This window comes from Anomaloglossus baeobatrachus, chromosome 2 (assembly GCF_048569485.1).
Source record: "Anomaloglossus baeobatrachus isolate aAnoBae1 chromosome 2, aAnoBae1.hap1, whole genome shotgun sequence".
Lineage (NCBI taxonomy): Eukaryota > Metazoa > Chordata > Amphibia > Anura > Aromobatidae > Anomaloglossus > Anomaloglossus baeobatrachus.
In genome coordinates this window covers 733,600,061-733,627,807 of record NC_134354.1, presented here as the reverse complement: position 1 = coordinate 733,627,807, position 27,747 = coordinate 733,600,061, and the positions used below count along the sequence as shown (strand labels likewise).

General features: G+C 48.6%; 1 protein-coding gene across 1 annotated transcript in view; it reads right to left on the bottom strand.

Moving 5' to 3' along the window:
- Nucleotides 1-27,747, bottom strand: part of MIPEP (mitochondrial intermediate peptidase) — a 225,448-nt gene that overhangs the window by 25,834 nt on the left and 171,867 nt on the right. The window contains exons 17-18 of the mRNA XM_075337383.1: nucleotides 19,360-19,481; nucleotides 17,158-17,231 (exon numbers count right to left, since the gene is read on the bottom strand). Coding sequence (XP_075193498.1) covers nucleotides 17,158-17,231; nucleotides 19,360-19,481 — 196 coding nt within the window. The remainder of the gene's footprint in view (nucleotides 1-17,157; nucleotides 17,232-19,359; nucleotides 19,482-27,747) is intronic.

Here is a 27,747-nt window from a genome sequence, read left to right as displayed (position 1 = left end):
GCGGTAAGGGGTGTATGGTGACTCAGCGGTAAGGGCTTCATGGTGGCTCACCGGTAAGGGCTGTATGGTGACTCACCGGTAAGGGCTGTATGGTGACTCACCGGTAAGTGCTGTATGGTGGCTCACCGGTAAGGGCTGTATGGTGGCTCAGCGGTAAGGGCTGTATGGTGGCTCAGCGGTAAGGGCTGTATGGTGGCTCAGTGGTAAGGGCTGTATGGTGACTCAGCGGTAAGGGCTGTATAGTGACTCACCGGTAAGTGCTGTATGGCGACTCAGTGGTAAGGGCTGTATGGTGGCTCAGCGGTAAGGGCTGTATGGTGGCTCAGCGGTAAGGGCTGTATGGTGGCTCAGTCGTAAGGGCTGTATGGTGACTCAGTTTTGCAGAGCTGGGGTCCTGGGTTCAAAACCCACCAAGGACGACATCTGCAAAGAGTGTGTATGTTTTTTGTGTATTTGGTTGGGGTTCCTCCAGGTTTTTTGTTTCTTCCCACACTCCAAAGACATACTGATAGGGAATCTAGATTGTGAACCCTAATGGGGCTTTGTAAAGTGCTGCGGAATATGATGGCGCTATACAAACAATGCATAATAAATGTGGTAAGTGGGGGACCCCATTATAGTCTTTACAGTGTTGCCCAAAAGCTTCAGGTTTTGCACGCAGCCCACACATGTGTGCACCGTCTGGATTAGCTCCCCATTTCCAGAACCATATTATTCTTCCTGGTATTAAAAAGTTTTCTATCGAAATGGAGTTGGCCAAGAGTGTTTTATGCATTAATTAAATATTCCTTTACTCAGAGCAATTAGGCAACACCCAGATAATGGGCTGAGCTCCGGGCAGTAATCTCCCCTGGACTAGAGCCATCCGTCCATTTATCCACGAGGCCAAATATCTCTAAAACACCAGTATAAATATTTAGACACATTCCGCTTCTAAACTAAAACAAAACTTTTGCCGTCACTCCGAAATCCAAGAGGGATTTTGAGCCGAAGCCATAAACAACGATTCTGCAAGGAGTAAAAATTCCTTTAATCCACAGCATCGATGGGATTTGGACGGGCGACGGATTAGAACATTATTTTGATTATTGGGCGTTCATTTAATAATGATCATACAACTCTAGAATATATATATATTAATATAAGCATAGAGAATTCACTTGCTTGGTTTGCGGATCTTCTCCAGCCGTTGTTGATCCAGCGCTCGCTCGTAGGAATTTTGATAATTGATGCAAGAACACAAAACGTGTTATTAGGAATAATAGTACGGGAGTGGAATGTGTTCCCAACCTGCCCCAATGCATCTGTAGCGTCTGACGAGAGGTGTTAGGCCATGTGCCCACGGGACAACGTACCCGCGGACTTTTCGGCAGGTCTTTCCGCAGGTTCACGCAAATCCTCGGAATCTGCAGCTATCCATTGCTGTGGTATGTCTGCGGAGTTGTTGCGGTAAACCTGCGGAAACAGTGCAGATTTTGTGCGGAAGTCCCGCTCTGTAACTCCATAGTGGAGGAGCGGGAATTCCACAGATATTTCCGCATGAATCATTGACATGCAGTTACGTGCAGGAAATCTGCAGCATATTCCGCAGCCGCACATACCGCAGCATTCATACAGGCACTCCCCAAATCCCATAGGATAACATGGGGAGTGTCTGTACTTGCTAGAACCTGCAGATTTATCTGGATAATCAAGATAAATCCGCGGGTTCTCCGCAGCAAAATCCGCGTGTACGTTGTCTCGTGGGCACGAGCCTTAGCCTCCATGCGCCTCACCACAAATCGGTGTAAAGAATGCCACCGCTCGCTCGTCATTAATAAGACGAGCTGTGTCATTACGTCACTGCCCATTTTGGCAAAGCTGGGTGAAACGGGATTGAAAATGCAAAAAATGGCAAATTTTTGTGCAACATCTACTTATTAAAGAAGGGAATTTTGTTTACTTACCGTAAATTCCTTTTCTTCTAGCTCCAATTGGGAGACCCAGACAATTGGGTGTATAGCTACTGCCTCCGGAGGCCACACAAAGCACTACACTTAAAAGTGTAAAGCCCCTCCCCTTCTGCCTATACACCCCCCGTGGGATCACGGGCTCCTCAGTTTTAGTGCAAAAGCAAGAAGGAGGAAAGCCAATAACTGGTTTAAAAACAAATTCGATCCGAAGAAACATCGGAGAACTGAAACCATTCAACATGAACAACATGTGTACCCGAAAAAACAAAAATCCCTAAGAAAACAGGGCGGGTGCTGGGTCTCCCAATTGGAGCTAGAAGAAAAGGAATTTACGGTAAGTAAACAAAATTCCCTTCTTCTTTGTCGCTCCTAATTGGGAGACCCAGACAATTGGGACGTCCAAAAGCAGTCCCTGGGTGGGTAAAATAACACCTCGTGATAGGGCCGTAAAACAGCCCCTTTCCTACAGGTGGGCAACCGCCGCCTGAAGGACTTGTCTACCTAGGCTGGCGTCCGCCGAAGCGTAGGTATGCACCTGATAATGCTTGGTAAAAGTGTGCAGACTCGACCAGGTAGCCGCCTGGCACACCTGCTGAGCCGTAGCCTGGTGCCGTAATGCCCAGGACGCACCCACGGCTCTGGTAGAATGGGCCTTCAGCCCTGAGGGAACCGGAATCCCAGCAGAACGGTAGGCTTCAAGAATTGGTTCCTTGATCCACCGAGCCAGGGTGGATTTGGAAGCTGGCGACCCTTTACGCTGACCAGCGACAAGGACAAAGAGTGCATCCGAGCGGCGCAGAGGCGCCGTGCGGGAAATGTAGATTCTGAGTGCTCTCACCAGATCCAACAAATGCAAATCTTTTTCACATTGATGAACTGGATGAGGACACAAAGAAGGTAAGACGATATCCTGATTGAGATGAAAGGGGGATACCACCTTAGGGAGAAACTCCGGAATCGGGCGCAGAACCACCTTGTCCTGGTGAAACGCCAGGAAGGGAGATTTGCATGACAGCGCTGCTAGCTCGGACACTCCCTGAAGAGACGTGACCGCTACTAGAAAGGCCACTTTCTGTGAAAGGCGAGAAAGGGAAACATCCCTCATAGGCTCGAAAGGCGGCTTCTGGAGAGCAATTAGAACCCTGTTCAGATCCCAGGGCTCTAACGGCCGCTTGTAAGGAGGGACGATATGACAAACCCCTTGCAGGAACGTGCGTACCTGAGGAAGTCGTGCTAGGCGTTTCTGAAAAAATACAGATAGCGCTGAGACTTGTCCTTTAAGGGAGCCGAGCGACAAACCTTTTTCCAAACCGGATTGCAGGAAGGAAAGAAGAGTAGGCAATGCAAATGGCCAGGGAGAAACTCCCTGAGCAGAGCACCAAGATAAGAATATCTTCCACGTCCTGTGGTAGATCTTGGCGGAGGATGGCTTTCTAGCCTGTCTCATGGTGGCAATGACCTCTTGAGATAATCCTGAAGACGCTAGGATCCAGGACTCAATGGCCACACAGTCAGGTTCAGGGCCGCAGAATTCCGATGGAAAAACGGCCCTTGAGACAACAAGTCTGGCCGGTCTGGTAGTGCCCACGGTTGGCCTACCGTGAGGTGCCACAGATCCGGGTACCACGACCTCCTCGGCCAGTCTGGAGCGACGAGGATGGCGCGGCGGCAGTCGGACCTGATCTTGCGCAGCACTCTGGGCAACAGTGCCAGAGGTGGGAACACATAAGGTAGCCGGAACTGCGACCAATCTTGAACTAAGGCGTCCGCCGCCAGAGCTCGGTGATCGTGAGACCGTGCCATGAAAGCCGGGACCTTGTTGTTGTGCCGGGACGCCATTAGGTCGACGTCCGGCATCCCCCAGCGGCGACAGATCTCCTGAAACACGTCCGGGTGAAGAGACCATTCCCCTGCGTCCATACCCTGGCGACTGAGAAAGTCTGCTTCCCAGTTTTCCACGCCTGGGATGTGAACTGCGGATATGGTGGATGCCATGTCTTCCACCCACGTCAGAATCCGCCGGACTTCCTGGAAGGCTTGCCGACTGCGTGTTCCTCCTTGGTGGTTGATGTATGCCACCGCTGTGGAGTTGTCCGACTGAATTCGGATCTGCTTGCCTTCCAGCCACCGCTGGAAGGCTTGTAGGGCAAGATACACTGCTCTGATTTCCAGAACATTGATCTGAAGAGTGGACTCTTGCTGAGTCCACGTACCTTGAGCCCTGTGGTGGAGAAAAACTGCTCCCCACCCTGATAGACTCGCGTCTGTCGTAACCACCGCCCAGGATGGGGGTAGAAAGGACTTTCCTTTTGACAATGAGGTGGGAAGAAGCCACCACCGAAGAGATTCCTTGGCCGCCTGAGAAAGGGAGACGTTCCTGTCGAGGGACGTCGACTTCCCGTCCCATTGGCGGAGAATGTCCCATTGTAGTGGACGCAGATGAAACTGCGCGAAAGGGACTGCCTCCATTGTTGCTACCATCTTCCCTAGGAAGTGCATGAGGCGTCTCAAGGGGTGTGACTGGCCTTGAAGGAGAGATTGCACCCCTGTCTGTAGTGAACGCTGTTTGTCCAGCGGAAGCTTCACTATCGCTGAGAGAGTATGAAACTCCATGCCAAGATATGTTAGCGATTGGGTCGGGGTCAGATTTGACTTTGAAAAGTTGATGATCCACCCGAAAGTCTGGAGAGTCTCCAGCGCAACGTTCAGGCTGTGTTGGCATGCCTCTTGAGAGGGTGCCTTGACAAGTAGATCGTCCAAATACGGGATCACAGAGTGACCTTGAGAGTGCAGGACTGCTACTACTGCTGCCATGACCTTGGTGAAGACCCGTGGGGCTGTCGCCAGCCCGAAAGGCAGAGCTACGAACTGAAGGTGTTCGTCTCCTATAACGAAGCGTAGAAAACGCTGGTGCTCTGGAGCAATCGGCACGTGGAGATAAGCATCCTTGATGTCTATTGATGCTAGGAAATCTCCTTGAGACATTGAGGCGATGACGGAGCGGAGAGATTCCATCCGGAACCGCCTGGTTTTCACGTGCTTGTTGAGTAGTTTTAGATCCAGAACGGGACGGAAAGACCCGTCCTTTTTTGGCACCACAAACAAATTGGAGTAAAAACCGTGACCTTGCTCCTGAAGAGGAACAGGGGTCACCACTCCTTCTGCCTTTAGAGTGCACACCGCTTGCAGAAGAGCATCGGCTCGGTCGGGAGGTGGAGAAGTTCTGAAGAATCGAGTTGGAGGACGAGAACTGAACTCTATCCTGTACCCGTGAGACAGAATGTCTCTCACCCAACGGTCTTTGACCTGTGGCAGCCAAATGTCGCCAAAGCGGGAGAGCCTGCCACCGACCGAGGATGCGGAGAGAGGAGGCCGAAAGTCATGAGGAAGCCGCCTTGGTAGCGGGTCTTCCGGCTGTCTTTTTTGGGCGTGACTGAGCCCGCCAAGAGTCTGAGCTCCTCTGATCCTTTTGAGTCCTTTTGGACGCGGAGAATTGGGACCTGCCCGAGCCTCGAAAGGACCGAAACCCCGACTGTCCCCTCCTCTGTTGGGGTTTGTTTTGTCTGGGCTGAGGTAAGGATGAATCCTTACCCTTGGACTGTTTAATGATTTCATCCAAACGCTCACCAAACAGTCGGTCACCAGAAAATGGCAAACTGGTTAAGCACTTTTTGGAAGCAGAATCCGCCTTCCATTCCCTTAACCACAAGGCTCTGCGTAAAACCACGGAGTTGGCGGACGCCACTGCCGTACGGCTCGTAGAGTCCAGGACAGCATTAATCGCGTAAGACGCAAATGCAGACATTTGAGAGGTTAAGGATGCCACCTGCGGAACAGATGTACGTGTGACCGTGTCAATCTGTGTAAGACCAGCTGAAATAGCTTGGAGTGCCCATACGGCTGCGAATGCTGGAGCAAACGACGCGCCGATAGCTTCATAGATGGATTTCAACCAGAGCTCCATCTGTCTGTCAGTGGCATCTTTAAGTGCAGCCCCATCTTCCACTGCAACTATGGATCTAGCCGCAAGCCTGGAGATTGGAGGATCCACCTTGGGACACTGGGTCCAGCCCTTGACCACGTCAGGGGGAAAGGGATAACGTGTATCCTTAAGCCGTTTGGAGAAACGCTTATCTGGATAAGCGTGGTGTTTCTGGACTGCCTCTCTAAAGTCAGAGTGGTCCAGAAAAGTACTTAATTTACGCTTGGGATACCTGAAATGGAATTTCTCCTGCTGTGAAGCTGACTCCTCCACTGGTGGAGCTGGGGGAGAAATATTCAACATTCTATTGATGGACGCTATAAGATCATTCACTATGGCGTCACCATCAGGAGTATCCAGATTGAGAGCGGTCTCAGGATCAGAATCCTGATCAGCTACCTCCGCCTCATCATACAGAGAGTCCTCCTGCTGGGACCCTGACCAGTGTGATGAAGTCGAGGGCCGCTCATAGCGAGCTCGCTTAGGCTGTCTGGGACTGTCGTCCGTGTCAGAGCCTTCACCCTGGGATGCATGGGACACCCCCGGAGCCCGGAGCTGTTCCAACTGAGGGGGACCAGGGAGCAATGATTCCACAGTGCCCATGGTCTGAGTTACTGGTCTAGACTGCAAAGTTTCTAGAATCTTAGTCATAGTCACAGACAATCTATCAGCAAAAACTGCAAACTCCGTCCCAGTCACCTGGACAGTATTCACAGGTGGTTCTCCCTGGGTCACCTCTAGCAGAGGCCCCGGCCGAGCAAGTGCCACAGGGGCCGAGCACTGCACACAATGGGGGTCAGTGGAACCTGCCGGTAGAGTAGCCTCACATGCGGTACAAGCAGCATAGAAAGCCTGTGCCTTGGCACCCTTGCTTTTTGCGGATGACATGCTGTTGTCTCCTCTGAGCAATCTAGGAGGGTATATAGCCAAGAATCACCAGCGACCGTACAGTGCAATGTATAGCATGCAAGCATAAAAATACAAATGTACACTTCGGCACTAGTGGGGTCAGCACCAGAGGTGCCGCTTACCGCCCGCTCAAACGCGGGTGTGTGGTCGCCAGAATCCCGTGTCTGGGTCTCCCAGAACTTGTCTCCCCTCTCCAGCTCAGACTGCACACAGGAATGGCTGCCGGCGTTCTGTGAAGAGGGGCGGATCGTGGGCGTGCCTCAGACAAAGTGCGGGATACTGGCGTCCCACTGTGCCCAGTGTGAGGGCTGGAGTATGTAAAGTAGACTCCAGCCCTCGGCGCTGACGTTCTGTACAGCGTCCCGCCCTTCCCCTGACTGGCAGGCCTGGGGGCGGGAACGAAACGAAACTAGGCCGCAAAAGCCGGGGACTCGAGTAATAAGCGCGGCCGTCATATATGCACGGTCAGCGCGGAAGTCCCCGGCGCACCACAAGTCCCAGCCGCGCCGCAGCGTGAACTGACAGCAGCGGCCGGCGCGGCAGTTCCCAATACATTGACTCACTCAGCAGAGCTGTAGTTAGTAATGGCACAAGCGCGCAGCGCTGTTGTCCCCGGCGCACTAACACACCCAGCAATGCTGCAGTGTGTCTGCGCGCGGTCTGTACGGGGACACAGAGTACCTTGACGTAGCAGGGCCCTGTCCCTGACGATACTCAGCTCCATATCCAGCAGAATCCCCAGGGGCTGTGGATGGAGCACGGTCTCAGTGCCTGGAGACCGGTAAAATCCCACTTCACCCAGAGCCCTAAGGGGGATGGGGAAGGACGCAGCATGTGGGCTCCAGCCTCCGTACCCGCAATGGGTACCTCAACCTTAACAAACACCGCCGACAAAAGTGGGGTGAGAAGGGAGCATGCTGGGGGCCCTAGTATGGGCCCTCTTTTCTTCCATCCGACATAGTCAGCAGCTGCTGCTGACTAAACAGTGGAGCTATGCGTGGATGTCTGACCTCCTTCGCACAAAGCATGAAAACTGAGGAGCCCGTGATCCCACGGGGGGTGTATAGGCAGAAGGGGAGGGGCTTTACACTTTTAAGTGTAGTGCTTTGTGTGGCCTCCGGAGGCAGTAGCTATACACCCAATTGTCTGGGTCTCCCAATTAGGAGCGACAAAGAAAACAGAATTCTCACAAAATTGCTTTGATGAACCGGGGGGGGGGGGGGGGGGGGGCTGGGGGCTTGTGTGTATGTATATATTTATGGGTTTTTCTCTTCATTGTCTCCTGAATTGCACATTTTTTGTCAACCGCTGTAACTCCATCATATAATGAGCTCGTCGCTCTGACTGATAAATCCAGGACTCCTCCGAGGGTGACGTCTCTGGCTTATGCGCTCCGTGTCTCTTAGGGATTAAGTCAATTTTAATCCTGGTTGACGTCTGGTAAACGTTGGACATGTTTAATAGCAAATGCGTCATACAACTCCTCTATCATGGTATACCGATAAAGACTGGGAAATTATATTATAGAGGCAAAGAATAGCTCGGATACTTCAGTGTGCAGAATTCAGTCTCGCCATGCTGGAGACCAGGAGTAATGTATGTATGTTATATTTTATATATATATACATATACACATATACATATATACATACATATATATATATATATATATATATATATATTTTTATTTATTTATATATATTATATATATATATATATATATATATATATATATATATATATATATATATATATACACACACACACACACACATACACATATATATATGTATATATACACACATACACAATATATATATCTAATATTATGTATCTATCTAATATATATATATGAATAAATATATATATATATATATATATATAAAAAATCTGATATATATATGTATATATAAAAAATCTAATATATATACACACACACAGTGTATATATATATACATATATATATATATATATATATATATATATATATATATTATATATATCCATCCATCTATATATCCATCCATCTATATATCCATCCATCCATATGTATCTATCTATCTATCTATCTATAAAGTTCTATATATAATATATCTAAACAACATCGGTGGTAGGGATCAGCTGCAGTCAGGGAAAATCCCAGGCCTGGTGCTATAGATGTACAAGAAGGACCTTTACAAATTTAGAACCACAGTATTGGTAAGGGAAATATTTCAGATACAGGTTGCACACAATGGGCAACTAAGTAAGGAATTGGCTAAAAGATAGGAAACAAAGTAGTCGTAAATGGTACATTCTCTAATTGGGCTATAGTCAGCAGTGGGGTACCGCAGGGATCTGTGCTAAGACCAATTCTTTTTAATCTCTTTATTAATGACCTTGTGGATGGGATTGATTCATTCATGGGCAGAAACTTGCATAATAAACTTTATTAATATCAATCTGATCCTTTATTAATATCAATCTGTCCTTCCTACAGTCAAGTATGGTGGTGGGAATGTCATGGTTTGGGGCTACACGAGTGCTGCCGGCTGTGCTACACAGTTCATTGAGGGAACCATGAATGCCAACATGTACTGTGACATAGTGAAGCAGAGCATGATCCCCTCCCTTCGAAAACTGGGCCGCAGGGCAGTATTCCAATACGATAATGACCCCCAAAAACATCTCCAAGACGACCACTGCCTAAAGAAACTGAGGGTAAAAGTGCTGGACTGGCCAAGCATCTCCAGACCTAAACCCTATGGAGCATCTGTGAGGCCTCTCCAAATGGAAGGTGGAGGAGCGCAAGGTCTCTAACATCCAACAGCTCCGTGATGTCATCATGGAGGATGGAAGAGGATCCAGCGGTTCCTGTGATGACCTAATGAATTCCATGCAATATTATTCATTCCCTTTTAGTTAATACTTTTTAGCGCCACCTTTTGCTGCGATTACAGCTTCAAGTTGCTTGCGGTATGTCTCTATCAGTTTTGCACATCGAGAGACTGAAATTCATGCCCATTCTTCCTTTGCAAATAGCTGGAGCTGAGTGAGGTTGGATGGAGAGCGTTTGTGAACAGCAGTTTTCAGCTCTTTCCACAGATTCTCGATTAGATTCAGGTCTGGATGTTGACTTGGCCATTCTTACACCTGGATACGTTTATTTGTGAACCATTCCATTGTAGATTTTGCTTTATGTTTGGGATCATTGTCTTGCTGAAAGACAAATCTCCGTCCCAGTCTCAAGTCTTTTGCAGACTTCAACAGGTTTTTTTTCCAAGAATGGTCCTGTACTTGGCTCCATCCACCTTCCCTGTCCCTGCTGAAGAAAAGCAGGCCCAAACCTGATGCTGCCACCACCATGTTTGCCAGTGGGGATGGTGTTTTCAGGGTGATGAGCTGTGTTGCTTTTACGCCAAATATATCGTTTGGAATTGTGCCCAAATAGTTCGATTTTGGTTTCATCTGACCAGAGCACCTTTTTCCACATGTTTGGTGTGTCTCCCAGGTGGCGTTGTGGCAAACTGCAAACAACACTTTTTATGGATATCTTTGAGAAATGGCTTTCTTCTTGCCACTCTTCCATAAAAGCCAGATTTGTGCAGTGTGCAGGATTATTGTCCTATGGACAGACTCTCCCACCTCAGCTGTAGATCTCTGCAGTTCATCCAGAGTGATCATTGGCTGCATCTCTGATCAGTCTTCTCCTTGTTTGAGATGAAAGTTTGGATGGACGGCCGGGTCTTGGTAGATTTGCAGTGGTATGATACTCCTTCCATTTCAATATGATCGCTTGCACAGTACTTCTTGGGATGTTTAAAGTTTTGGAAATATTTTTGCAACCAAATCTGGCTTTAAACTTCTCCACAACAGTATCACAGACCTGCCTGTTGTGTTCCTTGGTCTTCATGATGCTATCTGCGCTTTAAACAGAACACTGAGACTATCACAGAGCAGGTGCATTTATACGGAGACTTGATTACACACAGGGGGATTATATTTATCATCATCAGTCATTTAGGACAACATTGGATCATTCAGAGACCCTCAATGAACTTCTGGAGTGAGTCTGCTGCACTAAAAGTAAAGGGGACAAATAATATTGCACGCCCCAGTTTTTTATTTTTTATAAAAATTTAAAATAAGCAATAAATATCGTTCAAATTCACAATTGTGTCCCACTTGTTGTTGATTCTACACCATAAAATTATTTTTTTTTATCTTTACTTTTGGAGCCTGAAATGTGGGAAAAGGTTGAAAAATTCAAGGGGGCCGAATACTTTCGCAAGGCACTGTTGTTTTTGACCTGCACTTTCTGAGGTTTGGTGGAGGGTGATCTATCAGTGATAGTTTAGGGTGCAACAGGGTTAGCCGCCGAGAAACGGGGGCGCCACAAAATTTAGGTTGAGGCCCTCGCCATTTTGACTACAGTACATCAATTAATGTCCTCATTATAAAGTCACTACCTGTTGCCCCCCCGCTTTATCTATCACGTATTACCCTTGTGTAGTATCTACACATCACTTTTTCTGTTTGTGGTATGTTTGCTTGGGATTTTAATACATACAATAAAGTATCAGTTTTAGAGGTTTTTTGGTCTGTCTATACTATACCTCTGGTACTCGGAGTACACCTTGGTTTTGATTTAACAGTAATACTACAAGTAAACAAAACAATTTCACAATAACAGAAGATAAAACAGACATGACAAACTAAAGGACAACAGCGGGAATGTGTGTATATATGGAAATGACTTGTATGGCCTTGTGCGCACTAGGCGTTTTTGCCGCGTTTTTAGCGGCGTTTTTTACCGCGTTTTTGTGCTGAAAACGCAGTGACATTGCTTCCCCAGCAATGTCTATGGGTTTTCATAAGTGCTGTCCCCACACAGCGTTTTTTTGTAGCTGCGTTTTTGTGGTGACCACAAAAATGCAGCATGTCAATTATTTCTGCGTTTTTCACTGCGTTTTTCACCCATTGAGTTCAATGAGATGTTCAACAACGCAATGAAAAACGCATATAGCCGCGTTTCTATGAAAAACGCAGCTATAAACGGTGGTTTATACGGTGGGTGGGCAGTAAAGTGACGTGTACAGGAAGAGGATTCCTTCTGTTGGTAAACACAGAAGCTTGAATCCTCCCGGTACCGTCACCGCTGCGTCCACCTCCCGTCCTGTGCATGTCAACTCCGTGCGGCGCCATGTCTGGGCGGGAGGTGGAGGCAGTGGCGAAAACAAAAGTGAACAGTAGAAAAAAAAAAAAATGTCATATATACTCACCTGTCTGCAGGGTCCCGGTGCCATGCCCGCTCCCAGCCCCTGTCTCGGTACCGCCGCTCTGGCTGTGTGCAGTCTCCCCGAGGCAGGACCTTGCTTGCAGGACCTGGCGGTGGATCACCTGATGCAGTCACCTGACGCATCAGCTGATCGTAGTCTCGCCGGCTTTTTCGCGCCCGGCCGGCTATCAGCTGATCCTGCCGTCAGGAGACTTCATCAGCTGATTACCGGCAGCTCCTGCAGCGATCGGACAGGATCAGACTCCTGTCCAATCGATCGCTCCAGGAGCTGCCGGTAATCAGCACAGCACATAAGTGAGTATTATTTTTTTTTTTCTACTGATGCATCAGCTGATTGTATAATCGGCTTTTATACAATCAGTTGATGTGTCATGTGATTCACGTAGTTTAACCTGACACATCATCTGATCGCTTTGCCTTCTAGCAAACCGATCAGATGATATTGGATCCGGATTGGACGGCGCGGGACCCTGACCCAGGATTACTGCGGAGGGGGGTTCTTTATTTCAATAAAGATGGAGTCACTAATTGTGTTGTGTTTTATTTCTAATAAAAATATTTTTCTGTGTGTTGTGTTTTTTTTTTATCATTACTAGAAATTCATGGTGGCCAGTCTAATATTGGCGTGGCACCATGAATTTCGGGCTTAGGGCCAGCTGATAATATACAGCTATCCCTAACTCCATTATTACCCAGCTAGCCACCCGGCATCAGGGCAGCTGGAAGAGTTGGATACAGCGCCAGAAGATGGCGCTTCTATGAAAGCGCCATTTTCTGGGGTGGCTGCGGACTGCAATTCGCAGTGGGGGTGCCCAGAAAGCATGGGCACCCTGCACTGCGGATTCCAATCCCCAGCTGCCTAGTTGTACCCGGCTGGACTCAAAAATTAGGCGAAGCCCACGTCATTTTTTTTTTTTTTAATTATTTCATGAAATTCATGAAATAATTAAAAAAAAAAAAGGGCTTCTCTATATTTTTGGTTCCCAGCCGGGTACAAATAGGCAGCTGGGGGTTGGGGGCAGCCCGTACCTGCCTGCTGTACCCGGCTAGCATACAAAAATATGGCGAAGCCCATGTCATTTTTTTTTTCTTTTTGGGCAAAAAACTGCATACAGTCCTGGATGGAGGATGCTGAGCCTTGTAGTTCTGCAGCTGCTGTCTGCTCTCCTGCATACACTAGTGAATGGAGGATGCTGAGCCTTGTAGTTCTGCAGCTGCTGTCTGCTCTCCTGCATACACTAGTTCTGCAGCTGTCTGCTCTCCTGCATACAATGAACATTTTGAAGAAGGAAATGACATCAGACCTTTTTTTTTTTTTTTCATCAACAATCTTTAATGGCATTGTGCACTGATTAAAAATGCAGTGAGCAAAAACGCAGCAAAAAACGCACCAAATCGCGGCAAACGCATGCGTTTTTTAGCCGCGGGTGCGTTTTTTTAGACAAAAACGCACATAAAAACGCCTAGAGCGCACATACCCTATAGAAGGAAGTCTCCAGCTGGGGGAACATTGTGTGGAATGACTGTTTAAATTAAGGCTCAACACATACAGATCTAAAAGGTGGGTTCACACATAGCGACAACGACGCCGCTGCTAAGTCACCATTTTCTGTGACGTAGCAGCGACGTCCCGTCGCTGTGTGTGACATCCAGCAACGACCTGGCCCCTGCTGTGAGGTCGCCGGTCTTTGCTGAATGTCCTGCTTCATTTTTGGACGTTGCTCTCCCGCTGTGACGCACACATCGCTGTGTGTGACAGCGAGAGAGAGACGAACTGAAGCGAGCAGGGAGCAGGGAGACGGCTTCTGGCAGCCTGCGGTAAGCTGTAACCACGGTAAACATCGGGTAACCAAGAAGCCCTTTCCTTGGTTACCCGATATTTACCTTAGTAACTAGCGTCCGCCGCTCTCACGCTGCCAGTGCCGGCTCCCTGCTCCCTGCACATGTAGCTGGAGTACACATCGGGTAATTAACCCGATGTGTACTCTGGCTAGGAGTGCAGGGAGCAGGGAGCCGGCACAGGCAGCGTGAGAGCGGCGGACGCTAGTTACTAAGGTAAATATCGGGTAACCCAGAGAAGTGCTTTCCTTGGTTACCCTATATTTACCTTAGTTACGCTTCCACGCGTCGCTGCTGGCTGGGGGCTGGTCACTGGTCGCTGGTGAGATCTGCCTGTTTGACAGCTCACCAGCGACCATGTAACGACGCAGCAGCGATCCTGATAAGGTCAGATCGCTGGTCGTGATCGCTGCTGCGTCGCTAAGTGTGCCATTACTTTAAGACTTAAGGCTATGTTCACACACTGCATCTTTTCTTAACCACAAAGATGCAGCGTTTTTGGTCCCCAAACAAATGCACCCGGAAGCGTTTGATGCATTTTTACCGCATTTTGCCCAATGCGTTTTTTTAAGTCAAATCTATTGACTGGACGGCTCAAATGCTGAAAAAACACAAAGAATTGACATGCTGCATCTTCAAAAACACAGCAGAGATGCAGGCAAAAAAAGATGCCCAGTGTGGACAGCAAAAAAGAAATCTGATAGACTTTGCTGGGGGAAGGAAATGCATGCATTTAGGTGCATCTTTGTGACCTCAAAAATGCCCCAAAAACACAACAAAAGATGCAGTGTGTGAACATAGCCTAAAGGGGTTGTCCAGTCTAAACAACAAGTCTGCAGTCACTGCGTGCATCATTCCATGTGACTTCAGACTTGTGAACCCTCACATTGCGTACACTTTGCGCAGCGAGGATTCTCCGGTGTCAGTGCTGGGAATGGCGGTCACGTGGCTGTGTGTATGCAGTTTGTATACTCATGACCAGAATCCGATTAGTCTGTTTCTGGCCTCTCACAATACACCTTGCATTGAGCACACCGAAAACAGTATTTTCGGATTCTAGCGGCAGTCTGCATATCATATACTCACGGCTATGTGACCGCTGTTTCCAGCGATGACACTGGAGAATCCTCACAGAGCATGCAATATGAGGATTTATAAGTCTCAGTGATTGTCAGCTTCCTGCCTATGAATAGTGTAAGTTGCCAATCAGTGGTGGGGGCGGGGTTATACAGAGCTCAGCATTCAGGGGACTGGTAGTTCTGCGGCACATGCAGTAAGTACCACATCCCTGGAATCAGGGTCTCTGCCCTAATATGCTGCTCTCAGCTAAGTTAGCAAAAAAAACCTGGTGATAGATTCCCTTTACTAGCAGCTTGGAATACTTTTTGGGTAGAACAGTTTTAGTGGTGAGGGGAGGAGGGGGTAGAAAAAAAAAAACGCCTAATTTTAAAGTTCACGTAAAACATAACAGGAAGAGCAGATGTTGGGGGAGATAGACAGGAGCAAGCGGCAGCCAGAATATGTGCACAGGAATGTGAGGAAATCCATCAAAGGCTTCCTGCACTTTATACTAAAAGGTTCAGCACCGCCAGGACACAACATAATTACAGGTCAGTGCTACGACTGTCGGATACAACGTCCGCTGCAAAATAATAAATGAGAGAACGAGCGGACAAAACCGGGAGAGGACTATATGGGATAATGCCTCCCAAACTACAAGTCTTCAAGTTCTGTCAAAGGCTTTGCACACTACACCTGCACACATAATTGTTAATATTGTTAATTTACTTCTTATCTGCAAAAGTTAAGCAACTTTCTAAATAGTCTATATTAAAAAATGTTCTACCATATTGCTGCTGCAGAATGGCGATAAGTGTTGGTGGCCAAGACCTTGGCCTCTCCTGGATCTCCTCATACCTTTCCAACCACACTCCCCACACCATCTCCTCATCTTGCCTTTTCGCAGTTGGTGACCATCAAGACTCTGTCGTTGGACCCCTACTCTTCTCCATCTATACCTTTGGCCTGGCACAACTAATAAAGCCCTATGGCTTACAGAAGTACCATCTACACGCTGAGGACACTCGGAGCTACCCCTGTGGCCAAGACGTCACCCATCTGCTGTCCAGAATCCTGGAGTGTCTATCACCCACACCCTCATTGTTCTCCTCTTGCTTCCTAAAACTCAATGTGAACAAATCTGAACTCATCATCATTCCTCAATCTCACCTATTCTTCCCTACCCAATCTATTACAATCAATTACATCACGCTCACCCCAGTACCCAAAGTCTGGGTACCTCTCACCTTGCCTTGCCCTCTAAATCGCACAACCAAGCTCTCGTCACCTCCTGCTGCCACCAATTCAGAAATATTTTCAGAATCCGTTCTTTCATCAATCCTGAATCTACTAAAATGCTAGCGCATGCCCTCATCATCCCCCGTCTTGACTACTGCAACATTCTCCTGTGTGGCTTTCCTGCTATCACTTTTGCACCTCTCCAGTCCATCCTTAACTCTGCTGCCCAACTAATCCACCTCTCTCCTTGGTACTCCTCCACTTCTCCCCTCTGCAGATCCCTTCAATGGCTCTCAATTCCTCAATATATCTAGTTCAAGCTAGTAACACTGACTTACAAAGCCATCCTAATGTGTCTCTGAACTAATCTCCCAATATGTTCCCAAATGTAATCTCTGGTCCGCCCAAGACCACCTTCTCTCCTCCACACCTGTGTTTCTCATCCAACCGCCTCCAAGACTACTCCGGAGTATCCCCCAACCTCTGGAATTCTGTGCCCCAACACAATCGCTTATCTGCCACATTCAGAACCTTCAGACAGAAATTGAAAACCCCTTTCTTCAAAAAAAGCTTATAGCCTCATCACCCCTGGAACTGCTGCAAATCCGACCAACTACTGTCTCCCAACAACTGGCAGAAGAGGACAGTGGCTCCGGCCCCCGTACACCAGCCTTCAGCACGACTCAGACAGGGATAAAATAATGTAGATATCGTGTTAGGTCGCACAATGCAGTAGGTCGGCCATAAGAGCCGTAAGAGCCGTAAGAGCCATAAGAGTCAATTTCCGGAGAAGCATTGACCACATGTATGAGAACCACTGATTCCAAATAATCACAACAGAGGCTGTGTGCCCAACACCCCGGTGAGGGGCGCCGACATAGCTCAAACGTTTACTTTACCTTCCACCATGAGTGTCGGCTCCTTTCCCCCACCGTGTGCCAGCATCTCCTTGCGGTAGCGTTCTCCCATGACCCTACGGACAAGACATTTCCAATTATCATCCACTGCACGCTCAGGATCACACAAGGGGACAATTTAAATTTAGGCCACGTGCACACGCTGAGTATCTGGTGAGTTTTGTTTTTTTACATCTTTTTTGGACTATTTACCTGGGGACCTTCCCCGGCAACAAGGCAGCAGTTGGAACATAATAGGGTCACTTTACCATCCACAGGGTCATTTTCCCTCCTCCTTTAATAGGGTAAGCTCAGAACACTAACCCCACGCCCAGCATAGCTTTCTGTGTATATTGTATAGGGATAGTGAGCTGCTAATCAATGCTGGGAGCATGTGGTCGGTCTAGCAGTCATGCGAGACCTAATCCAAGCAGTGATGATCTCCTGCTGATAAAACACTCATTGTATTGAAACAGCAGCACATAGCGTAAGTGACACATCTCTGAAATCACACCGTGTTTCAGTCTCAACCTCATGCTGATTCCAAAGCAAAAACCTGCTGACAGATTCCCTTTAACTAGAATACGGCGGTACTGAATACATTTGTTATTTTTATATTTTATAATTGGTAAATGGGGAAGATTCAATTTTTTATTTTTGGTTCCCTCTACGAGACTTTAACCTGCAATCATTTGATCAATTGCCTCAAATATGGCAACATTTATGCATTGTAGTAAATTGGGAAAATAATGATCACTGAATGGCCAAAGAGGGCGCCTTTAGGCCCTGTGCCCACGCTGCGGATTTATTGCGCAATTTCCTGTGGTTTTTTTTTCGCAGATTTGCCGCAGATTGCTCAAAAATCCGCAGTACAGTGAGTCCCCATCCATTTCTACGGAATTTTTTAAGCATTGTGCCCATGCTGTGTTTTTTTTCCGCTGCGGAAATAGTGCGTATTTCCCTGTAGAAAAATCTGCAGCATGTCAATTATTCCTGCGGATTTACCTGCGGATTTTGCCCATGCAAGTGAACGTGAGGTCAAAAATCCGCAGCAAATCTGCATCAAATCCGCAGGTCTGTGCCTATAGGGTGGTTTTCCTGTCTTTTTGGTGCATATTAGACATGACATAAAAAAAAAAATTTTTTTACCCTCAACCTAATCCTAGCTTTATTCATACACACAACAGTGTACAATGGTTACAATCCGCACCAAAAATGAACACAAAAACGCAAAGTTTTGGTGCGTTGTTCTGGGAGATACTGCAGATTTTGCTGCAGAAAAATCCGCACCATCTTTTGTCCGTGGGCACATAGCCTTAAGCATTTTTTTCCCATCCCAAATACATGAAAAATGCATTACACATACAGAAAACGCAGCAAAAAAAGGTCAATTTTATTTTTGCCACGAGATTCAAAGTTGGTGCAGAAATTTCTGCCCCAAATACTCAGCGTGTGCACATAGCCGTAGTCTTTTACCCATTAGCTTTCAGCTACTGCAATGAGAAGGGGGCATGTTCTTTGGGGTTTCCAAGTAAACTAAGGCTGGTTTCACACATCCGTTTTTTGGCATCAGGCACAATCCGGCAAAAAAACTGATGCGACAGATCCAGCAAACCCCCCCCCCAAAAAACGGATCAGTCGCATCAGTTTCTTCCATGCGTTACTTCCGTTTTTTGACGGATCCGTTCTGATGATGAGCATGCGCAGATCAAAAAACCGGATCCGGCGTCTGGATCCGGTTTTTGACGCATTACGTCAGATCCGACGTCCATTGTAAATCATGCCGCACGGCGCTGGATCTGGCGCGATATGGTTTTTCGCCGGAGACAAAAGCAAGCAGCGTTCCATCCGGCCGCCGGATCAGCTATTTACACCGGATCCGGCAAAAGCCGCATGCAACGCAAGGCCATGCGGCATAGTCCGGCGCTAATACAAGTCTATGGGGGAAAGAACGGATCCGGCGGCAACACACGCCGCATCCGTTCTTTCCGGTTTTAACGGATTGTACCACACAGCAAAAACCGGATGTGTGAAAGCAGCCTTACTGCATCTTCCTAATTCAAAGCCTGATCATTTTGCACAAATGACACAATATGCACAATGTATTTATCAATGGAGCAACATTCATCTCTGCAGAATCCGGATCTGTAAATGTATCTTACATGTAATAAAATGATACCCCTGAGAGTGACATGAAACTCTTACCGGTCAAATGGATTTTTCATGAAGCACTGTTTCCATACCATGGAGGCCACCGCCCTGGACATCAGGTAGGAGTAGTATTTGGCCCCGTATCCTGCTAGATGACTGAATCTTAGTTGCCAGGCCTGCATTAAAACAAAACATTATATAAAGAGCTATTTTTAGCTGCTTAATAATGAAGTGGGCAAATAAAGTGTCATAATACAGTAGTAATTTAGATATAAGGTGCCTTATGGTAGTTACAACAGCTGGAAGAAAGTTGTGGGTTCAGGGCTGTTGTAAGCTGCTAGTAAAGTACTGAAAAGAACAAACCAGGTGTCACCTATCACCCTTAGGCTATAAGGGCATCAGTTCAATGGATTTACAATGGAAAGATTGATAAAAGCTCATGAAGTATACATTTAAAGACACAGAGTGACTGTTCAGACCAAGCACATGCGCTTGGTGCACCCTTGGCGTGGCCAAATAGTTCAGTGTATTTTCTCACCTACTTGTTTTCCATCCGTCTCTGCCCTCCTATGGCTGCTGTAAAGTCAGAGCTGGCAAACTTGGAAGAGGAGGGTGAAGACTGACGGAAAACAAGTGGGAAGGTGCACTGGACTGTTTAGCCACACCAAGGGTGCACCAAGCCCTGTGCTCGGTTTGAACAGTCTCCCTTGAATAGAATGTCACCTATAGGCTATAATGCTAAAAACACGTATACCACAAGTTTTTATTTTTTTTAGGACTCAGACTACGCTATTTCAAATACTTTTATAAAACCAAGGCTGTGTGCCCACGTTGCTTTTTAATGGGCAGAAAAGCTACACATAAAAAAGCATGTTTTGTCAGGAAAAAAGCAGCAAAAAAACACTCTTTTTTTTTTTTACTGCGTTACAGCTTTACATGCTTTTTTGTGTTTTTTTTTTTTAGTCATGGCGCTCACGGGGGTTCCTCCACTGTACCCCAGCGATTGCCGCCAGGTAACCGGCTGATCTAACAGCCGGGACCTGGCTTTTGCTGCCAGAAGCAGTGCCCGCGCCGCTCCCAGCAGTTTAGCCCCCTTAATGCTGCGATCAGTACGATTGCAGCATTCAGGAGGCAGGGTGAGGAATCGCTTACCTCTCCCTGGCGATCGGCTCCCTGTAATACGATGACAGGTACCAGATTGCTGCACTGGTAACCCTGGATTATCACCATGACAACCCTGGGTTACTGAGGTACAGATCACCTCACAGACCAGGGCACCTATGCCAGCAGAGTTCCCTGCAGCAAGGTCCCGCAGTAAAGACCGCGATATGAGTAAATGTCTGCAGGAAGCCCCAGTGATGTCAAAAACAGCACATAAAACCGCACAAAAAAGCAACATGGGCATTACACATGCGCTTTTGGATCCATTAAAATAAATTGGTGAAAAAAGCAGGAAAAAACACATAGAAAAAATTGACACGCTGCTTCTTTTTTCCACAACAAAAAATCCAAGGAAAAAAGAAGCAGCGTGTGCACTGTACGTCAGGAATCTCATTAGACTTTGCTGGGATACTTTTTCCATGCTTTTAAAAAAAAAGCAAGGAAAAAAGCAACGTGGCCACAAGGCCTAAAAGCATATGGAGGTCAAAAGGCTACATTTTTGCCTTATAGGAAAGGGCCCACAAAGCATGTACCAAAGGCACTTTTTACAGTACCAGCAAAAGCTAGGAGATTTCGGAAACCTCCTGCACACACTTGGTGACCTGACTAAATTGGAAAACAGCAACTTTTTTTTTTTTTTTTATTATTATTTTTTTTTATTATTATTAACTCTGGTCAGTATCATAACTGCTCATAACAATGAGAAAGTAAAAAAAAAAACACTGCCAAACAACCTAACTGTATTAAAAATGTAATGTAGACAAAAGACACGTAATTTGCACCCGAAAAACACTGCAAGGAAAAAAAAAATTGTCAAAAATATTGTGAAAAGCAGCAAATATGCTGAAAAATTGGAATTTTAAAACCCCTCTTTTTACTGCAAGAAAGCAGATTTTGGCTGTAGTAATAAAATAGTGTGTGAACATAGTCGTATGATATTTTTGTAGCTGCACCGTCGCGATCATTTCAGTCTCCAACCACAATCTTTGCTAATGCTCAATGATTTGTTGAAGTGCTTCTGTAGCGCCCCTGAACCCCTCAGGGCACTATTAGGTACTGCATCCTGACAAAGATGCAGGGCCTACCCCCAGGGACCTGGAAGACCAGTGCCGGTAACATCAAAACACAACATCCCCAGTTTCCCTCTCCCAATCATGGGTGACTGACTAGTCCAAGACCCAATGGATGGCCACCCAGAGGTGGAGCCAGTCCAGTCCACTAGACGAGAACCCGGTGGGAGGAGTAGAAAGAAAAGACAGGGAGTCCGGTAGTGACAGTTGAAGGGGACGGACATGTCTCCAGACAGGGTCGTGTAGCAGTGACGTAGGAGTGTGGTTGCCAGAGAGGGTACAGCCAGGTACCCCTGGAACCAGAGCACCGACGGGGCACAGGGCCCTAGGTCAGGCAAACACTTCAGGCTACCTGACAAATACCTGCACAGTGAGGGGACCTTCATGGAACTCACTGACCCAAGAATCTGGGGCCACCAGCAGTAAAGATAGAGCCAAAGACCGTAACAGAACACCGACCCTACAGGGCTCACCCTTCCCGCCATACGGACCAGAGACTGCCGACAGACGGTAGGGAACCCACAGACACTCCAAGCTACGGGGTTCCACCAACCTGTGAGAGGTGCTGGGGAAGGAAGCCGCCAGGTTACCACACAGGCACTGGAACAAAAAGGACCAGGGGTTGAAACCAGCAGTCTTCAGTGCCTCAGCTCAACACCACTGTGAGTAAACAACAGTTGCACTGCATCCCCATCGTGTGGTCTCCATTATTTCTGCGCCGGGACCCAACATCCACTCCCCGGGGCCCGGCCCTACTTACGGAGGGCCTACCATCTAGGCTGCCATCACCATCAGCCCCAGTGGTAAAAGACTGTGCAGCGGCGGTTCCATCACCAAAACCACAACCCGCAAGAGGCGTCACAATATAAACTCTTTAAACTCCCCTGTATATAATCCCTTTAAAAAGCGACCCCCAGGGTCACGGAACTGGGCATCGGCCATTACACAACTGTGACACAGCATCCCCGTACATATATGGCCCGGGACTGAGTACCCCACAGACCTGAGGCGTCACTCTTCTGATGTGAAATCAGCGCTGCAGACAATCACAGACAATAAGAAAGGGAGGAGACTGAGTGCTGGACCCGGGGAGAGTAAGTACAAACTACAGCCAGAGAAGAGGGGCATTTGGAAGACCCCTATAACTTTTCCTGCATTGCATTAAGTGATATCATCTCATAAGGTTCCAAGTCAATATGACCTTGAGGAAACCAGTAACAAAAGCAAAAAAAACACAATACACTTAAACTTTTGTTATTAATATGGAGTAATGTGTGATAGATGGGCAGCGGATGGCATCCACTCAATATGTTCTTTCCATGTTAACATCTCTGGATAGTTCCAATTTAGGGAAACCTCCTGTAGGTGGAAGAGTTTTTAAACAAAAATGGATTCATGAGACAATGTCTGGAGAACAGAGGGATTAAACCGAGATGAAGATTTAAGCTCTGTTCACATGTTGCATTTTTGCAGAATTGTTTTTCCATTTTTTTCATGAGTTTTATGCAAATAAAAATCTTTTTTTTTACAGTACCAGCAAAAGCGACGAGATTTTAGGAATATACACAGGCACATTTGCTATTTGTTCCCTGAAAAATGGAAAACTGATGCTTTTGTTTTCTACAGCTCTGAAAAAAATCAGCACGTCAATTCTTTCAGCGTTTTTGCTGCTTTTTGAACCATTGAAAGCAATGACTGTGAAAAAAGGCAGCGGTGATTTTTGCTACTTTTGCGGTCAATGAAACTAATTTTCTTTGTCGCTCCATTGGGAGACCCAGACAATTGGGTGTATAGCTTCTGCCTCCGGAGGCCACACAAAGTATTACACTTTAAAAAGTGTAACCCCTCCCCTCTGCCTATACACCCTCCCGTGCATCACGGGCTCCTCAGTTTTATGCTTTGTGTGGAAGGAGGCACAAATCCACTCATGCATTCTCATTTTAGTTATATCGGTTGGAAGAAAAGTGGGCCCCCACGGGGCCCCCGGCATGTTCCCTTCTCACCCCACTACGTCGGCGGTGCTGTTAAGGTTGAGGTACCCATTGTGGGTACAAAGGACGGAGCCTCATGCCGTCTCCTTCACCATCCCTTAGCGGCTCTGGGAGAAGTGGGATCCTGAGCGGTCATCCATTCACTGGGACCGTGCTCCCTCCGCAGCCCCTGTGGGAATCTGTCGGACAGGAGTTGATTTATCCTCAGGGACCGGGCCCTGCATCACTATGGTACTCTGTATCCCCATGGGGGATGTGCATGGAGCGCCTTCATCCCGGACGCTGCAGCAGCTGCTTATTTGTGACGGCCGGCGGACTTCCGCGCCGACCGCGCCTGTTTGTCGGCCGCGGTCTTAAATTTAGTCCCCGGCTTCAATTGCGGCCTAGTAGCAAAACTCCCGCCCCCGGGCCTGTCTATCAGGGGTAAGGGCGGGACTGCCGACCTGACGTCGGTTGTGAGGGCCGGAGCATCCTGTATGTTTCCTCCCCTCTCACTGATCACTGTGGGGACTCCAGATTCCCGCACTTTTCTAGCGCCGCCCACGGCCCCACTCCTCCCTAGAGAGCTCCGGCAGCCATTTTTTTGGCATTCTGCCTGTGGAGGATTTCCAGGAAAGAGCTCTGCAACGCTGGGAGACCTAAGGCAGGGAATCTGGAGGACACACACTCCGCTTTTTAGCGGTCGGTAAGCCACACCGGTCACCCGGTGCTGGTCCCCTTAGGGTGCCGGAATAGATACTATATATATATTTATATATTTCTGTTTGGTCGGGCTGTATACCCTTTCCCATATACCCTCAGTGATCACTCTCCTAGGAGACAACAGCATGTCGTCCACAAGGAGCAAGGGTGCCAAGGCACAGGGTTATTTTGCGACCTGTACCTCTTGTGCGGCTAAGTTACCTGCGGGTTCCACCTACCCTCACTGTGAGCAATGCTCAACCCCTGTTTTGCTTGCTCAGCCGGAGCCTCGGTCACTAGTGGGCCCCTCGGCTCAGGTAGAACCCCTTGCTCCCCCTGTCCAGGCGGCAGGGACAGAGTTTGCAGTTTTTGCTGAAAAACTCTGAGTCACTCCCACAATCCATGGCTCAGTCTATGGACAAATGGTCTGCCAAGCTGCTTGAAGCTTTGCAGTCCAGACCGGTCCTTCCACAGGCCCCGGGCCCTGTTGGATCTTCGCCTCCAGGCCCCTCTCTGTCCGCGCCGCAGCACGTTCCCAGGGGGGGCCCTAGGTCTCATGTGGAGGACTCCGGCCCGGACCACAGTCCCAGACCGGCTAAGCGGGCCCGCTGGGAATCTTCCCCGACTTCTTCACGCTGCTCGGGTTCCCAGCTTGAGGAATCTCTGGAGGACGAGGCGGACGTCGCAGCTCAGGGCTCTGACCCTGACGTTGCTCTCAATCTTGATACACCTGAAGGGGACGCCATAGTAAATGACCTTATCTCGTCCATCAACCAGGTGTTAGATATATCTCCCCCGCCGCCACCTGTAGAGGAGTCGACTTCTCAGCAGGAGAAACACCAGTTTCGGTTCCCTAAACGTACACGGAGTGAGTTTTTCGATCACTCTAACTTCAGAGATGCTGTCCAGAAGCCCAGAGCGGTTCCGGACAAGCGCTTTACTAAGCGCCTTACTGACACACGTTACCCCTTCCCCTCTGACGTTGTTAAGGGTTGGGCTCAATGTCCCAAGGTGGATCCCCCAGTCTCTAGATTGGCGGCTAGATCTGTGGTATCGGTTGCAGATGGCTCATCGCTAAAGGATGCCACTGACAGGCAGATAGAGCTCCTGGTGAAATCCATCTATGAAGCCACGGGCGCGTCTTTTGCCCCGGCTTTTGCAGCCGTGTGGGCACTCCAAGCTATCTCAGCTTGTCTGGCTGAGATTACTGCGGTCACACGTAATTCTGCTCCGCAGGTTGCGTCTTTGACTTCTCAGGCGTCAGCTTTTTCTTCCTACGCCATGAACGCAGTTCTAGACTCTGCTAGCCGTACAGCGGTGGCATCCGCTAACTCTGTGGCAGTCCGCAGGGCCATGTGGCTGCGCGAATGGAAGGCAGACTCGGCTTCCAAGAGGTTCTTAACCGGTTTGCCGTTTTCTGGCGACCGCTTGTTTGGCGAACGATTGGATGAGATTATTAAGGAATCCAAGGGAAAGGACTCCTCCTTACCCCAGTCCAAACCGAAGAGACCACAGCAACGGAAAATACAATCGAGGTTTCAGTCCTTTCGTCCCTCCGCCAAGCCCCAATCCTCTTCGTCCAGCAGGCCGGAGAAAGGCCAGAGGAACTCCTATGCGTGGCGGTCCAAGTCACGCCCCCAAAAGGCCGCAGGAGGCACTGCTTCCAAGGCGGCCTCCTCATGACTCTCGGCATCCCCGAACTGCATCCTCGGTCGGTGGCAGGCTCTCCCGCTTTTGCGACGCCTGGTGGCCACATGTTCAGGACCGATGGGTGAGAGACATTCTGTCTCACGGTTACAGGATAGAGTTCAGCTCTCGTCCCCCGACTCGTTTCTTCAGAACCTCTCCGCCCTCCGAGCGAGCCGATGCACTTTTTCAGGCGGTGAACGCTTTGAAGACAGAAGGAGTTGTGATCCCTGTTCCCCCCCAGGAACATGGTCGCGGCTTTTACTCCAACTTGTTTGTGGTGCCAAAGAAGGACGGCTCGTTCCGTCCCGTTCTGGACCTCAAACTGCTCAACAGACATGTGAGCACCAGACGGTTTCGGATGGAATCTCTCCGCTCGGTCATCGCTTCGATGTCACAAGGAGACTTCCTAGCATCGATCGACATCAAGGATGCTTATCTCCATGTGCCGATCGCACCCGAACATCAACGCTTTTTGCGTTTCGCCATCGGGGACGAACACCTTCAGTTCGTGGCTTTGCCTTTCGGCCTGGCGACAGCCCCAAGGGTGTTCACCAAGGTCATGGCATCTGTTGTGGCGGTCCTACACTCTCAGGGCCACTCGGTGATTCCCTACTTAGCCGATCTTCTGGTCAGGGCACCCTCTCAGATGGCGTGTCAAAACAGCCTTTCCGTCGCTCTGGCGACTCTCCAGCAGTTCGGGTGGATCATCAACTTCCCAAAATCCAAGTTGACACCGACCCAATCACTGACGTACCTTGGGATGGAGTTTCATACTCAGTCAGCAGTAGTCATGCTACCGCTGGACAAACAGCTTTCGCTGCAGGCAGGGGTGCAATCTCTTCTTCGGGGTCAGTCACACCCCTTGAGGCGCCTCATGCACTTCCTGGGGAAGATGGTGGCAGCGATGGAGGCAGTGCCCTTCGCGCAATTCCATCTGCGGCCACTCCAGTGGGACATTCTCCGCAAATGGGACAGGAGGTCGACTTCCCTCGACAGGAACGTCTCTCTTTCCCTTGCAACCAAGATGTCACTTCAGTGGTGGCTCCTTCCCAACTCTCTGTCGCAGGGAAAATCCTTCCTACCCCCCACCTGGGCTGTGGTCACCACGGACGCGAGCCTGTCAGGGTGGGGGGCGGTTTTTCTCCACCACAGGGCTCAGGGAACCTGGACTCCGATAGAGTCATCCCTTCAGATCAATATTCTGGAGATAAGGGCAGTGTATCTAGCCCTATTGGCCTTTCATCGGTGGCTGGAGGGCAGGCAGATCCGGATCCAGTCGGACAACGCCACTGCCGTCGCATATATCAACCACCAAGGCGGCACTCGCAGTCGTCAAGCCTTCCAGGAAGTCCGACGGATTCTGCAGTGGGTGAAAGCCACAGCTTCCACCATCTCCGCAGTTCACATCCCGGGCGTAGAAAACTGGGAAGCAGATTTTCTCAGTCGACAGGGCATGGACGCGGGGGAATGGTCTCTTCACCCAGACGTGTTTCGAGAGATCTGTCGCCGCTGGGGAACGCCGGACGTTGATCTCATGGCGTCACGGCACAACAACAAAGTCCCGGCATTCATGGACCGGTCTCAAGATCACAGAGCTCTGGCGGCGGACGCATTAGTTCAGGATTGGTCGCAGTTTCGACTGCCCTATGTATTTCCTCCTCTGGCGATGCTGCCCAGAGTGCTGCGCAAAATCAGGTCCGACTGTCGTCGCGCCATTCTCGTCGCCCCAGATTGGCCGAGGCGGTCGTGGTACCCGGATCTGTGGCATCTCACGGTGGGTCAACCGTGGGCGCTCCCAGACCGCCCAGACTTGCTGTCACAAGGGCCGTTTTTCCATCTGAATTCTGCGG